We start from the raw sequence: 12,851 nt of genomic DNA, 5'->3' as shown, positions 1-12,851 counted from the left end.
CTCAAACAACAGCCCCCCCCCCGATGGTCCTTTTTGTACCTTTCTGCCCCCTCCTTTCTATTCTTCCCAAATCCAGCTTTTTCACTCTTTTTATTATTCCCTCCCCCAAAAGCAATAAATGCCAACCCTACATTTATTTATTTTTAAAGCCTCCCTCTCTCGAAGCCTTTTCCTCCGACTTTGTAATAACCTCTCACCAAAAGAAAGCTCGCCCCAACCCCACAATTTTAAACAAAACCACCAAACTCCACCCCCAGAGCTTTTTCTCAGGGGTCGCCTTTCTCAGTCTGCTTTCTCTCCTTCCCTCCCCCCCCTTCAATTCCTCCTCCCGGCCCTCCCTCGGGTGCTTCGCCCCCTTTTTCTTCCTCAGGGTCTCCCCCACTTTCTCTCTCCTCCGGTTTCCCTGATACTCTCTCTCCTTCACAGAACAGGAGCTTTCCCGCCTGCCGGCCGTATTCCGCGCCGTCGTAAATGCACGACGTGAAAGAGAAGCGGGCCGGGCGGTTTCGTCTCTCTGTGTTGCTTTACGGCTTCTCCGAAACAGAAAGCGGCGGAGGAGCACGCAGCTGTAGCAGAAACGGGAGGCGGTTGCGCGCGCTTGAGAACTACCGCCCCCAGAATGCCCCGCGGTGGCGGATTACGTAAACTACCGAGCTACCTAATTTTTTTTGAACCGAACTTTTTTTTTTAACGCTGTTTTCAAGTTCAGTAGCATTACATTCGCCAGTGCTGCCTCTACTTTTGCTGTTTGTTTTTTTAAAAAAAGGGGAGGGGACGAAAAGAAGTGAGGGAAAAGAGGGAACTGCAACACCCATAATGCACCGCGGTCGCGCGACCTCTTTTATATTTTAATTTTTTTATATATTCGCGCCTTTGCAGCACGAACTAAACCAGCCTGCTCCTCCTATTATTTTATTTTAAAGGCTAAGTTGTGTGTGAAGGGAAAACGATTTTTATTTTTTAAAAGAGGAATCGCTTCCGGGGTCACCCGGGTCGCTTCACAGCCGATCATGTGACTCCAAGATGGCTGCCAGGCGGCGGCTGTGAGGGGGAAGTGACGGTTCCTGCTGCAGACGCGGGGCAAAGGGAGGGGGAGAGACGGGGCAGGGGGTGTGCGTGTGGAGGGTCGGGCTGGTCCTAGCGCCCATCTTTTTGGTAAGAGGGGAAAAGGGGGGAGGGTAGGAAGATCCGGAGAAGGGCCCATTTCCCAGGGAGGGAAAGTCGAGGGGTTGGGGAGAAAGAAAGGGGTCTCCTTTCTTCCCTGGGGAAGAAGGCATATTAGATCCTGGGAGGGGAGCCTGGAATTCGAGGCAGCTAAACCAAGGGAGAGGGGTTGGAGGGGTGGGGGATCTGCCACCCCATGAAAGGACATGCCACACCAGGCCTGCTGGGTGAACAGGATTGGTGCCCTGTCCTTCAGCTGAGGGGCAGGTGACCCCTAGTCAGAAAGGGAAGTGCCACAGACTTGAGTGCGGGACAAGTGAGCTAGGCTAGAGACAGGGCAGTGGGGGTGAAGCCAAAGTTGAGAGGAAAGTAAAAGGGAGAGTGCAATAGGTTTTGTTGGGTGTGCAGGAAGCGCCCCCACCCCCGACAGTCCGTCACCGGTGCCAGTCCAGGAGAGGAGCCCTCATTCTCCACCAATGGATTCTGGTTGACAACTGGTGAGGGACCGGCCCTGCTTTCTTCATGCCCCTTCACCGCCCCTACCTGGAAATATGATCAGCGCCCCAGATGTGGTGGCGTTTACCAAAGAGGATGAGTACGAAGAGGAGGCGTATGAGCCAGGCTTGCCTGAGGAATACTCTGTTCCGCTCTTCCCTTTTGCCAGCCATGGGGCCAACCCCTGGTCCAAGCTATCAGGTGCCAAGTTCACCCGGGACTTCATCCTTATATCAGAGTTCTCGGAGCAAGTGGGACCCCAGCCCTTGCTCACCATCCCAGATGATGCCAAAGTTTCCGGCACCTTTGATCTCAACTATTTTTCCCTCCGCATCATGTCGGTGGACTACCAGGCTTCCTTTGTGGGGCACCCTCCTGGATGCCCTTACCCAAAGCTGAACTTCGTGGAGGATTCTAAAGTAGTTCTGGGCGATTCCAAGGAAGGAGCTTTTGCTTACGTGCATCACCTGACTCTCTATGATCTTGAAGCGAGAGGCTTTGTCCGGCCTTTCTGTATGGCCTACATTTCTGCCGATGAGCACAAGATTATGCAGATGTTTCAGGAGCTCTCTGCGGAGTTCTCTAAAGCATCAGAATGCTTAAAGACTGGCAACCGAAAAGCTTTTGCGAATGAACTGGAAAAAAAGCTGAAAGACCTTGATTACACTAGAACTGTTTTGCACAATGAGACTGAAATCCAGAAGAAAAACAACGAGAAAGGTTACTACACCACACAAGCCATTGAGAAAGCCAACGAACTGGCTAGTGTTGAAAAATCTATCATTGAGCATCAAGATCTTTTAAAACAAATCAGATCATATCCTTACAGTAAGCTGAAAGATTCTGATTTTCACCCTTATGAGCCAGAGTGTGAGACAGAGCAAGTTGATGATAGTTCCGAACAAGGATTTACTACCTCGAAATCTGATGAACCCAGTGAAACACACCTTTATCCTCGCCAGTCCTCTTACATCCCGAAACTTATCAAGGCAAAATCTGCCAAGTGCTTTGACAAGAAACTCAAAACCCTTCAGGAACTGTGTGATGTTTATTTTTTCACCCAGACTCTAGATCAGTTACATCAAATTGAGAAAACGTTCAGAGGTGACGTTTGCTACCTCTTGACCAATCAGATCAGCAGAGCACTTTTGCAGCAGCAAACTATTACCAACTTCCTTTTTGAAGACATGTCCCTCGTTGACGAAAGACCACCTGAAAGGCATTTAAATGGCTACCAGGGACCTAACGTAGACAGCCCCAATCCCAAAGGTTTGGAAGTCTGCCTTATTCCTAAAACGTTAGTCAGCTTGGGATCTTACAAATCCAGTGTTGAGTCTGTGCCTATAAAGATGGATCAGGAGATGGAAGACCTGCGGGAAGCAGAAGTCACTGACCCCGTTACTTACGACCATCACGACAACCTTGAGTACCTCGGTGCAGATCTGAAAGGAAGCGTTAGTAGTGGTGAAAGCATTGAGGTTTTGGGGACGGAAAAGTCTGCTACTGCCCTGAGCCAATCTGAAACCCAGGCAAGCATGCCGCAAGCCCACCCAAGTCCACAAGTGGTGAGGAGCAAAGCTGTCAGCCGAAGGACCATAAGTGAGGACAGCATCGAGGTCCTTAGCACATGTCCCTCAGAAGCTCTGATTCCTGATGACTTTAAAGCGAGCTACCCAAGTGCCATTAACGAAGAGCCTTATGCAGACGAAGAAGATGAAGGTTTTCGCTTTAGCCCTGTTTTAAATCATCCAGACAACACGGAAGGCAACACTGAACCAGAAAACCTGCTCCCTGTGGACTCTGCCTGTTGCATTGGAAAAGAGAGTCCAAATTTTCTCGAGCCTCCGTCCAACACGGTTCCCAAACATTGCGATGGTGACAGTGTGGTCAGTATCCCGCCCCAGCCATACCGGCAAGGGGACCAGGGGTTTCACGTGAATTTCACGGACTATTCTTCCCACGACGGCGTCTTGGGAGGCCTCCTCACCTATGAACTCGACCCACATTATCTCTCGAGCAGCAGAGAGCCGAGTAAAATGAGCCTGGATAAATGCTCAGACTCCACGAGCTACATCAGCAGCACGGCCTCCACCAGCTCAGACAGGACTCCTTCCCCTGCCCTTCCTGCTTGCCATTTCGGAGAAAGGCACAAGAAGAAGTCAGGGCAAAATGCACTGAGGTTCATCCGGCAGTATCCCTTTGCTCACCCTGCAATATATTCACTACTGAGCGGCAGGACTTTGATAGTGCTGGGGGAAGACAAGGCGATCGTGGAGAAGCTCGTCACCGCACTCTCTATTTTCGTTCCGAATTGCGGTGCGTATGCCAAGCCGGTGAAGCACTGGGCCACATCTCCTTTGCACATCACAGATTTTCAGAAGTGGAAGCTGATTGGATTGCAGAGGTAAAAAAAACACCCACCACCACCACCACCATAACCTACCCAGATCTTTAAAATGTCTGACCAGAGGCCCAGCATTTTGGACTGTATACAGTGGGTTGCATCCAGCTAACTTTTACTCAGAGTAGACCCATTGAATTTAATAAGATCTAAGCCTCCCCATTAATTTCAATAGGTCTAGAGTGAGTAGGACTGACATTGGATATAACCCGTTGTTAGTCCTACTCAGAGGAGGCCCACTGGAATTGACGAACAAGGCTAACGGAGTTCCATTAATTTCAGTGGGTCCAACTTTAGAGCAAAAGTTGTTTGATACAATCCTAAATTCCCATTGTGGCTATCCAGATGCCTCTGGGCAGCTCCCAACAGAATATTAAAAACACGATAAAACATCAAACATAAAAACTCCCCTAAACAGGGCTGCCTTCAGATGTCTTCTAAGAGTCAGATAGTTGTTTCTTTCCTTGACATCTGATGGGAGGGCATTCCACAGGGCGGGCACCACTACCAAGGCCTTCTGCCTGATTCCCTGTAACCTCACTTCTCACAGTGAGGGAACCGCCAGAAGGCCCTCGGAGCTGGACCTCAGTGTCCGGGCTGAGTGATGGGAGTGGAGACGCTCCTTCAAGTATACTGGGCTGAGGCCATTTAGGGCTTTAAAAGTCAGCACCAACACTTTGAATTGTGCTCAGAAACGTACCGGGAGCCAATGTGGGTCTTTCAGGACTAGTGTCGTATGGTCTCGGCGGCCACTCCCAGTCACCAGTCTAGCTGCCGCATTCTGGATTAGTTGCCGTTTCCGGCCATTGAGGTCCTGCCAAACACAGAACCCTCACAACTCTGGTCCCTGGCAGTACAGTTAAATGACAATTGATTCCCATTGACAAAAGAGGGGCGCACCAGTCAGAAATGTGCTCTGTTCAGTCACCATTTGTTCCGCCGTGATGGGGTTTGGCGGTGAGCATTTTTGTGTCAGAGGCTTCCATACTTAATCAGAACCCTCCCTTCCAAAGGTTATCTATGAAAGCACCATTTAGCAGGAAACATGGCCTGTCCGTTGATTTCCTTTGGTGTGCAATTGTGCAGGGGTGTGCAATTGCCAGGGGGGACGCTGGTGCAGGAATGAGATTTCCTGCTCTGGGTCCAAGAGAGAGATGGCTGAACTGAGACCTCCTGGCTCCCAATCTCTGCCACTTCACTTCATGATCTCTCAGGGACAGAATGCCTGCATAGCTGTAGTTATTCTACCTTGGAGTTTCAATGTCAGCATGTATCTTCCCCCTTCCTTTCCAGAGCATCTTCTCCGTCGGGCGTCAACATGATGCACTCTCTCTGCCGCTACAGCCGCTACATCAGCATCCTGGATGCCGACAGCAAGACTCTCCGCTGCCCGCAGTACAAAGGGACCCTGATCCCCAGGCTCGCTGACCACCGCACGCAGATCAAGCGGGGAAGCACTTACTTTATGCACGTCCAGACCATCCTCACCCAGCTGTGCTCCAAGGCCTTTCTGTACACCTTCTACCATGACCTGCACCTGCCCATCAAAGAGGGGGAGACGGAGGAGTCTGTGGCAGACCGGCGGCTGAACTTCCTGAAAATCCAGCTGGGGCTCGCAAACGAGGACAGCAAAGTGGTGCAGTACCTTGCCGAGCTCCTGAAACTGCAGTACGTTCAGGATCCCGTCCGAGGGGTCAGCCCGGTGCTCAGGTTTGATTACGTGCCCAGCTGCTTGTACAAAATTTAAGTCGTGCCCAGCCTGCCCTGCTGCCTCCCCTCCTCACCCGCCGGCTCACCTGCAGGCCTAGACGATTCCGTGATCAACACACTAGTTCATTGAGAACCCATAGGATGATACGGAAGACCCCAGCGTGGCTAAGCCAACCTCATTAAAATGAGACTTCCTAAACCTCGGTCACTCCTCTTTGGAAGAGGGGAAGTTCATTATCATTTGCTGCTTAAAGTGGGGAGCATGTGGGGTGTGTGTGTTTGTGTGTAGCATCTTTAAGGAGCAGTGGGATATATGACTATAGGGGATTTGCATGGCACGTGGTTGGTGCTGGGTACCTGTGACTGGCACCAAAGACTTGTGCGCATTTTTACAAACCACAGTGAGCCACAAAAACATATTTCAGAAGTATATGGGAGTGAATAGTAGAAGGTGGAGGGGGTTTCAAAAACAACAACTACTAAACGTAAGAATTCAGATGTTTCACAATAGCCAGACGCTGACCCATCTCTCGGGTCTTTTTGCAGCATCGGTGGTTGCAACGAGTCCTTGCATTGTGCATCGCTGGGGAGTAGAGGGAGGCCCTCCTTGGCTCTCGCGGTCGGGAGGTCTGATGAAGGCCTTCTGAACCTTGGAAAAGCAAAAGGGGGCATTGGCGGGGTGTTACGCTGAGCGCTGTGTCTCCGTAGTCTGCTGCACCTGGCTTGCCTCTCCCAGAGGGGAAAAGGACGCCCACAAATCCTTATAGCTGACCCTGTTTCTGCAGTATGGGGGAGAATGTGAGGGAAGATGGAGCTGGGGAGGGTGTGCTTTGGACCCTGTCACATAGGCCATTGCTCCCAAGAGCACACTGGGAGAGTCCTCTGGGATTGCCCAGTGCCCTTAAACCTTAGCGCTCAGGTGTCATCGGGATTGAATGTACTGGATTAGACCTCCCCCCCACCCGCCCCATGCTTTGTTTGGTACAACCAGCCCCTGGTGGGGACGGGGGTCAGCGCTGGCATGTGCAGCTTCCAATTTGGCCTCGCCCTTCCTGAACATCCAGCCTTTGTAACCGTTTTACTACCTCTGCTGTCGCTGCGCATTGGGGTGGTTGCCGGTCACGCAGCTTGGACTGGATGTTGGGGGCTTTGCGTTCCAGCTCCTCCCGAGTCACAAACTCTACCAGGTGCGATCAGTTTTGAGCCTTTTAAGAATCTGTCGCTACTCTGGTTGAATCCGGTAGAGGTTGTGCCGCTTTATTTCTTTCGTCCTGTGAAAACTTGAGGTCTCCGATGGGGCCACATCTCACCTGCGTCTTCTCCCTAGCTGCAGATAGGTACAGCAGCGGGAAATCCCAAGTGGGCCGGCTGGCTGATCATTTTAGAGGCGGAGGAACATCTTACTAGTTTTATTTCCTTGTTTTTTTTCTTTATAAGCTCTCTTTCTGTTTCCGTGTGTGTCAGGAAGCTGGTGACAAGACACACGTTTTACAAGAGTAACTGGACTTAAGATATTTTAAAACCTCTGTTCAATGCAATTATGTGTGACAGAGTTCTGGAACTGAATGTACCACCAGATGAAGCTTCAAGGGCGAGTGTCGAGTTTGGTGTTTTAAGAGTACTGGAAAACTTGATGCAAAGCTGCACTTTGTGTGTGTGTGTGTGTATATGTATATATATATATATATATATATAAATTGTTAATGCTGCACTTTTTAGTTCCTCAAGTAATGGGTTGGTAGAGGCCACCCGTATGACACTTTGCTGCTTTGTATCAGAGAAAAGGGATCTTGAGGGAACGGCACAGACAAATTTTGCTTGAATCTTGCCCTGGTGCACTATTGTTCTCAAATAGGGCTGGGAAACCCAGCTACGTTGTCAACCACGATGGAGTTGCAGGCAAAGCTTTTCTACGAGAGCGGGGTGGGTGGGTGGACAACATCTTTTGATGCAGACAGCCCCATGGTGGCTTCACAGCAGCCAGGCTTCCAAGGCGTGGCCCCGCCTGTCCCTCAGCAAAGCAGGTAGATAAGTTTCAAAGCTTTTCAGGGAGAAGATAGCACCCCTGTGCTGCTTTCTACCTCTCCTTCTCTCCCCCCCCCAAAAAAAAAGTCTATTGGGTGGCTGTTCGTTCATAAAGATGGTGGAGGGAAATCCTTTGTGCTTTGCAGTGAAATCATAGCAGCAGTATCTCCCCAAATGCTATCATTGAGTCTAGTTCTCCCCCTGTACAGTTTAGGAATATTTGCCCATGTTGCGACATCACCACACGAGTTTCCCCCTTCACCGTTGGTGTTTGGGAGCCACAGTATAGTGAATGTCTCTGGATATTTCAGGTAATCAACCTAGCCAGTGGGATGCCATTTTTGGCACATCTAGGTCAGTGTTTCCCAGCCTCGTGCCCTCCAGATGTTTTGGACTACGGCTGCTACAGCAGCCAGCGTTTGGGGAAGGCTGGTCTATCCCAAGAAGCCTCTCCAGTTTTAGATACTTTGCATTTGGCAGGCTTTTCTTAAGACATCTCCCTTAATCTCAAGACCAAGCCTTCATTTAATAGACTTTTCCTCCTTTGATGGTGGGAGGCAATACTTTCTCAAATTGCTGAAGGAATGTGTGTGTCCCTCTGAAGAGATAGCTTTTCTTGCCTTCCTAAAAAGCCTAGTTTGCACAGTAGCCTTGTGTTCGGATATTTCTCCCGCCACCACTGCCAATACACAAATGGACACCTGCAGTTTATTTGGGATTATCCCTGTAATGGAGACACAAAATCTCACAAGGTCTTCTGGGTGCCCAGGCTTGGGCCCAACAGAGACTTCTGTTCTGATTTTGCTGAGCAATGCCTTTCCATCTGAACATCTTAAGAATTTGCCTTTTCAAAGCTTGCACTATAAGCAGAAATACATGAAAGATCCCTGAGGGACTGATCTGAATTCACAGTAGTCCTATCTACTCTGCCCTTCAGACAGTGTTTAGGGCTTCGGCATTGCTTATTATTTTTGCAGGTGCAAAAGGGACCTGTTACACTTTGCAGGTATGCCTGACCTCTTGCATGATGGAAACAAGATCCGTGAATTGCGAGGCTCTGGAATCGGTCTTGGCGGTTCACGAGCGTGCCATAGATTCAGTGGTGTGGCACTGCTGACTTTAAAAAGGGGGGGGGGGGTTCCACATATATGTAGATACAAGGCCTGCTAGCGAGCACCTTCCTTTTCTCAAGAGCCAAGTCCAATCACCTGCAGAGCCTTGTAACGCAAACTAGCTTTCTGCTTTCATGTCCTTAGCCAATCCCTAACAGATTGCCAACATCCCACAGGCTCAAACGTCCTCTTCTGCCCCTTGGTCAGTTTTAAGAGTGGTATTACATCCTAGCACTGCCAACCAGCCTCAAATCCTGGTTTACAAGCTAATCCTAGTTAGCTATAAGCTCCTGGCAGATGTGGTTAAAAGACAAACAAACCATGATTACTGCTGGCAGAGAGAAAGGGGAAATCCATGCAGGACAGAGTGGGGAGGAGCCGGGTAGAAGCTCCCCCGCTTCCATCAGTGGTTCTAGCGTCAAGAGGAAGGCAGATCCTACACCCTTGCCCCATTCCGCATCCTCTCAGTATGAGCTGCTTACGTAACGGAGCTCATCTAGCCATTTGGCAATTGATGTGTTTGCAGATCTCTGCTGCTTTAATCTAGCAAATATAACCATAGGCTGATCCATGCGAACATCACACACAGAGGACATGAGTGGCCCACAGATTGAGCAGCTTAGGTACAATCGGCCCCTTGAGACATGTGAATTGGCGTTGGCGCACTACATGCACGGAGCTGGCGATGACCTGCTTGCGGACACAACACGCAGGATCGCGGTCCCCTCTGGGTGCTGTGGAAAGCCCAGGCGCTGGGCCCCATAATTCTGCAGTTTCCCTCTTGCCAACCAACTACTTGACCTTTCTCCATCTTGACTGGACTGGGCTAGCAGCTCCCTGGAAGTAACAACCCCACCAAGTGATCTTCCTAACTGCATATTCCGTTCCTTGTCCGCACTTTTAGGAACACAACACTTTGCGCTTAGGCAGTAGTTAAGAGAGGGAGGGAAACGGGGCATCTTCACTGAAGAAAATCTGAAGCATTCCGTGTCTTAGTGCTGTTAAGGTATGTACTGCACAAGCGCTTCACCAACAATACTCAACACCCAGTGACTACAATGATAAAATGTACATTGGAGGCAGGGGGAAGAAGAAGAAGAAGAAATTATTTATTTGGGCTCAAGATATTTTTGAAATACAAAAAATATATATATACTGGTTGTATTTTTTAAAGCTTATTTAACCCTTGGCGTATATTGTGGTTCAATTCTTGATTTTATTGTGCTTAGTAAAAAATTGTCCTGACTCTTATTTCTGAGCTCCTGTGTCTGATACAAAAGCGGGGGGGGGGGGGGAGGACTGGAGTATGGCAACCACAAATGTTGGGAGTTGAGCAGCGCAAGAGGCTAGCCATGGGTGGATCTAAACAGGAAATAAGATCGCTTTAACGAAAGAAAAAAAATCTCTATGGAAAATCGCGTTTTAAAAATTCCTGGTCTCTGGCGCGATCTAGTGTTGCATGTTTATAGTGCATCCAAATCGCTGTTTCTTTACTAATGTAGCCGAGGGTCCCATGCCTTGGATTTAGAGTTACAGAATTTCGCCTTGCTACGTTGCTTTCAAATAACCATTGTTGGGAGCCACAGGTGGAGAGAGCGCTCTTGTGCTTAGATCCTGCTTGCAGGTTTCCAGCAGAGACCTGGTTGGCCATTGTGAGAAGAGGATTCTGGACTAGACTGGCCAATGGGCTGACGCGTCGGGACTTTTCTTACGTTCAGGGTAGGCCCGCTCTGATAAAGTTAAATATCTGAGATGGTTTGCTTAAACTCTCCCCGTTCTCCAGCGATAGGAAACTTGAGCCAGTTGCTATTCCACAGCGATGTTGGTGAATGGAGAAACGTTATCTTCGCCCCTTTCCAGGTATCACTATACACGGCTGAAATCTTGGTAGTCTAGAGATTATATCAGGCACAAGCCACGCAAAACAGCTGGATCCGACTGGAAGGTTCGTCTAGCCTTGTTCCCCGCAGACTAGCTATGTGCCTCTGAGAGACCCACAAGCAGGCCACAAAGGCAACAGCCAGCTGCCTAGCAGATCGGTGAGGGTTCAGTGGTACACTGTCTCTGAATGAGAGGATTCTGTTTAGCTTTCCAGTTTTCAGATGTGAGCACCCTGCTCTAGTAGCCCAAAGGTCATCAGCCACAGAGGCTTCAGGGAGACTCCCCAAGCTTTGCAGAAATACGAGAAATCTTTTAAGGGGAGAAAGTAAAAAAGTGTGTGGGGGGGACCCCACTGCAACAGGGTGGGAATGGAAAACCAGGTGGGATGAAATGTATCACAGAGGCGTAACCGTCTTACTGGAACAGAGGAGCGTTCCACACTGCAGCCCTTTCTTCCGGGTTGCACGTTTCATGACTGACCCCTAGTGACAGATCTGTGCTCTTAATACCCCTGCTAAATGCTCATGGCCACCCCCAATCCTTGTGGCAGGGGGTTCCGTAAACCAAAGCCGCACTGCGAAGGAAGGCTCTGGTTTGAGTTTTCCTGAATGAAGAGAAAACTCTGGTTTGAAAGCGGCTCAAGCTATGCTCGGCACGAAGATCTACCTTTTTGTTGTTTGTTGCTTAGACTTGGAGCAAATCTGTTTTCTCCAAGAAGCCAGCTTTAACGGAGAAGCTCAAACCCGGCAAAAAAAAATCAGATTCATTCTTCCTCATGACCCAGTTTGACGTTTATTCAAACCTCGGGGGAGCTTCGAGTTGCTGTCGGCATTGTATTTTCCCCCCTTCCGCCATCTCTCAGCCTCTTCCATTCAAGACCTTTGGGTATGGGTTGATTCTGTATGCAATATTTTTTACTGTGATTTCCATTCGCAGCAACTGTGTGGCACATCTCTCTTGGGGCTTCATTACCACTGCCAGGGGTATAATTATGGGGTGTCCATTAATACAGCTGTTAACCCCACCGACTGAGGATTTTAAAGCTTCATTTGGCCTGTGCCCATTTCCTCCTGGGGTCCATATTTAATGCAACGTATTTTTAAAAGATGGGGTAGAGGTTGGTTAAAGAGCATGTTTCAAGAGCAGCTCTGCTTCTAAGAACAGTAAAGAAAAGTGGGCACTGGAGATGCCTCGATTCCTCCTAAATCCCTTTTACGGGAGGGCAGCTTGGCGAGACAACCCACACTTCAAAGCAGCCAAGAAGAACCGTGGCTGTTCCAGGCAGGAGTTTCCTTGCTGTTCTTCTGGCGCAGGGGGGAGCTGTGGCTTTTATTTTATAGAACAGGCAAGCCAGGGAGGGGGAAGGTATCTGCAAAGGCCTCCACCTCCTGCCGGAGGGATCTCAAGGGAGCTTGGTACTTCTCGTCAGACACCAGCTTCTCCTTAAACTCTCTCAGCGTCGCTTTGGGACTCATGTCGCTCTGGACCTGCAAGGTGAGCTCGATACCTGCATGGGCAACACAGAAATTTCCTCGTTTGGCGGCTGAGTTGGCTACTGGGTGATCAGCTACTACTTTGGACAGCAAAACCTCGGCAGAGGGGGCTGTGGTTCAGGAGTAGTCTTTCGCGTGCAGAAAGGCTCCAGGTTCAATCCCAGGTGCCTCCCGTTTAAAAGACAGCAAAATGCCCCTGAATGTTGAGACGCCACAACCAGTAAGGACCAATCGCTGTGCCCAAGTTGACCTGGTGGCCCAATTTGGTATAGGGTAACTCCACGAGTGTGCTAGTCCAAGCCCTCTGAAGGGCGGCCCTCCAGATGCTATTGAGCTCCAACTACCACCAGCCCAAGACAAGCAGGGCCAATGATCTGGGATGAAGGAAATAGTGGTCCTGCTAGAGGCAGAGTGGTGTAGTGGTTAGAGGCCAGGGTTCAAATACCCACTCAGTTAGGAAGCTCCGGAAGTGGCCTCGGAGCAGTCACTGCCTCTTGGCCTAACCTACCTCACAGGGTGGTTGTGTGGATTAAACGAAGAGGGGGAGAAGCATGGGCACCGTCTTGGGAT

The 12,851-nt window shown here is 49.7% G+C and overlaps 2 protein-coding genes across 3 annotated transcripts in view; one reads left to right on the top strand and one right to left on the bottom strand.

Annotated features, from left to right (window-relative positions):
- The first annotated feature begins 1,029 nt into the window (after positions 1 to 1,029).
- Positions 1,030 to 10,156, top strand: SMCR8 (SMCR8-C9orf72 complex subunit). The gene is made up of 2 exons (XM_035131100.2): positions 1,030 to 4,063; positions 5,354 to 10,156. The coding sequence occupies exons 1-2, from the start codon at positions 1,716 to 1,718 to the stop codon at positions 5,805 to 5,807; spliced, it is 2,802 nt and encodes a 933-aa protein (XP_034986991.2). The 5' UTR covers positions 1,030 to 1,715; the 3' UTR covers positions 5,808 to 10,156.
- SHMT1 (serine hydroxymethyltransferase 1) overlaps positions 7,247 to 12,851 on the bottom strand; it is a 25,487-nt gene continuing 19,882 nt past the window's right edge. For both annotated transcript variants that reach the window (XM_060282393.1, XM_060282392.1), the window contains exon 12: positions 7,247 to 12,295. In XM_060282393.1, coding sequence (XP_060138376.1) covers positions 12,123 to 12,295 — 173 coding nt within the window. In that variant the 3' untranslated portion in view covers positions 7,247 to 12,122. The remainder of the gene's footprint in view (positions 12,296 to 12,851) is intronic.

The sequence above is a fragment of the Zootoca vivipara genome, chromosome 14 (genome assembly GCF_963506605.1).
Source record: "Zootoca vivipara chromosome 14, rZooViv1.1, whole genome shotgun sequence".
In the NCBI taxonomy this organism is placed as follows: Eukaryota; Metazoa; Chordata; class Lepidosauria; order Squamata; family Lacertidae; genus Zootoca; species Zootoca vivipara.
The sequence above is the reverse complement of the archived record's forward strand: the minus strand, read 5'-3'. Positions and strand labels throughout refer to the sequence as shown.

Excerpts from the sequence above, each read along its gene's own strand:
- SMCR8 (XM_035131100.2), top strand. The coding sequence starts at position 1,716 with ATGATCAGCGCCCCAGATGTGGTGGCGTTTACCAAAGAGGATGAGTAC. Across the intron at positions 4,064-5,353 it reads AAGCTGATTGGATTGCAGAG|AGCATCTTCTCCGTCGGGCG; the intron begins GTAAAAAAAACA and ends CTTCCTTTCCAG.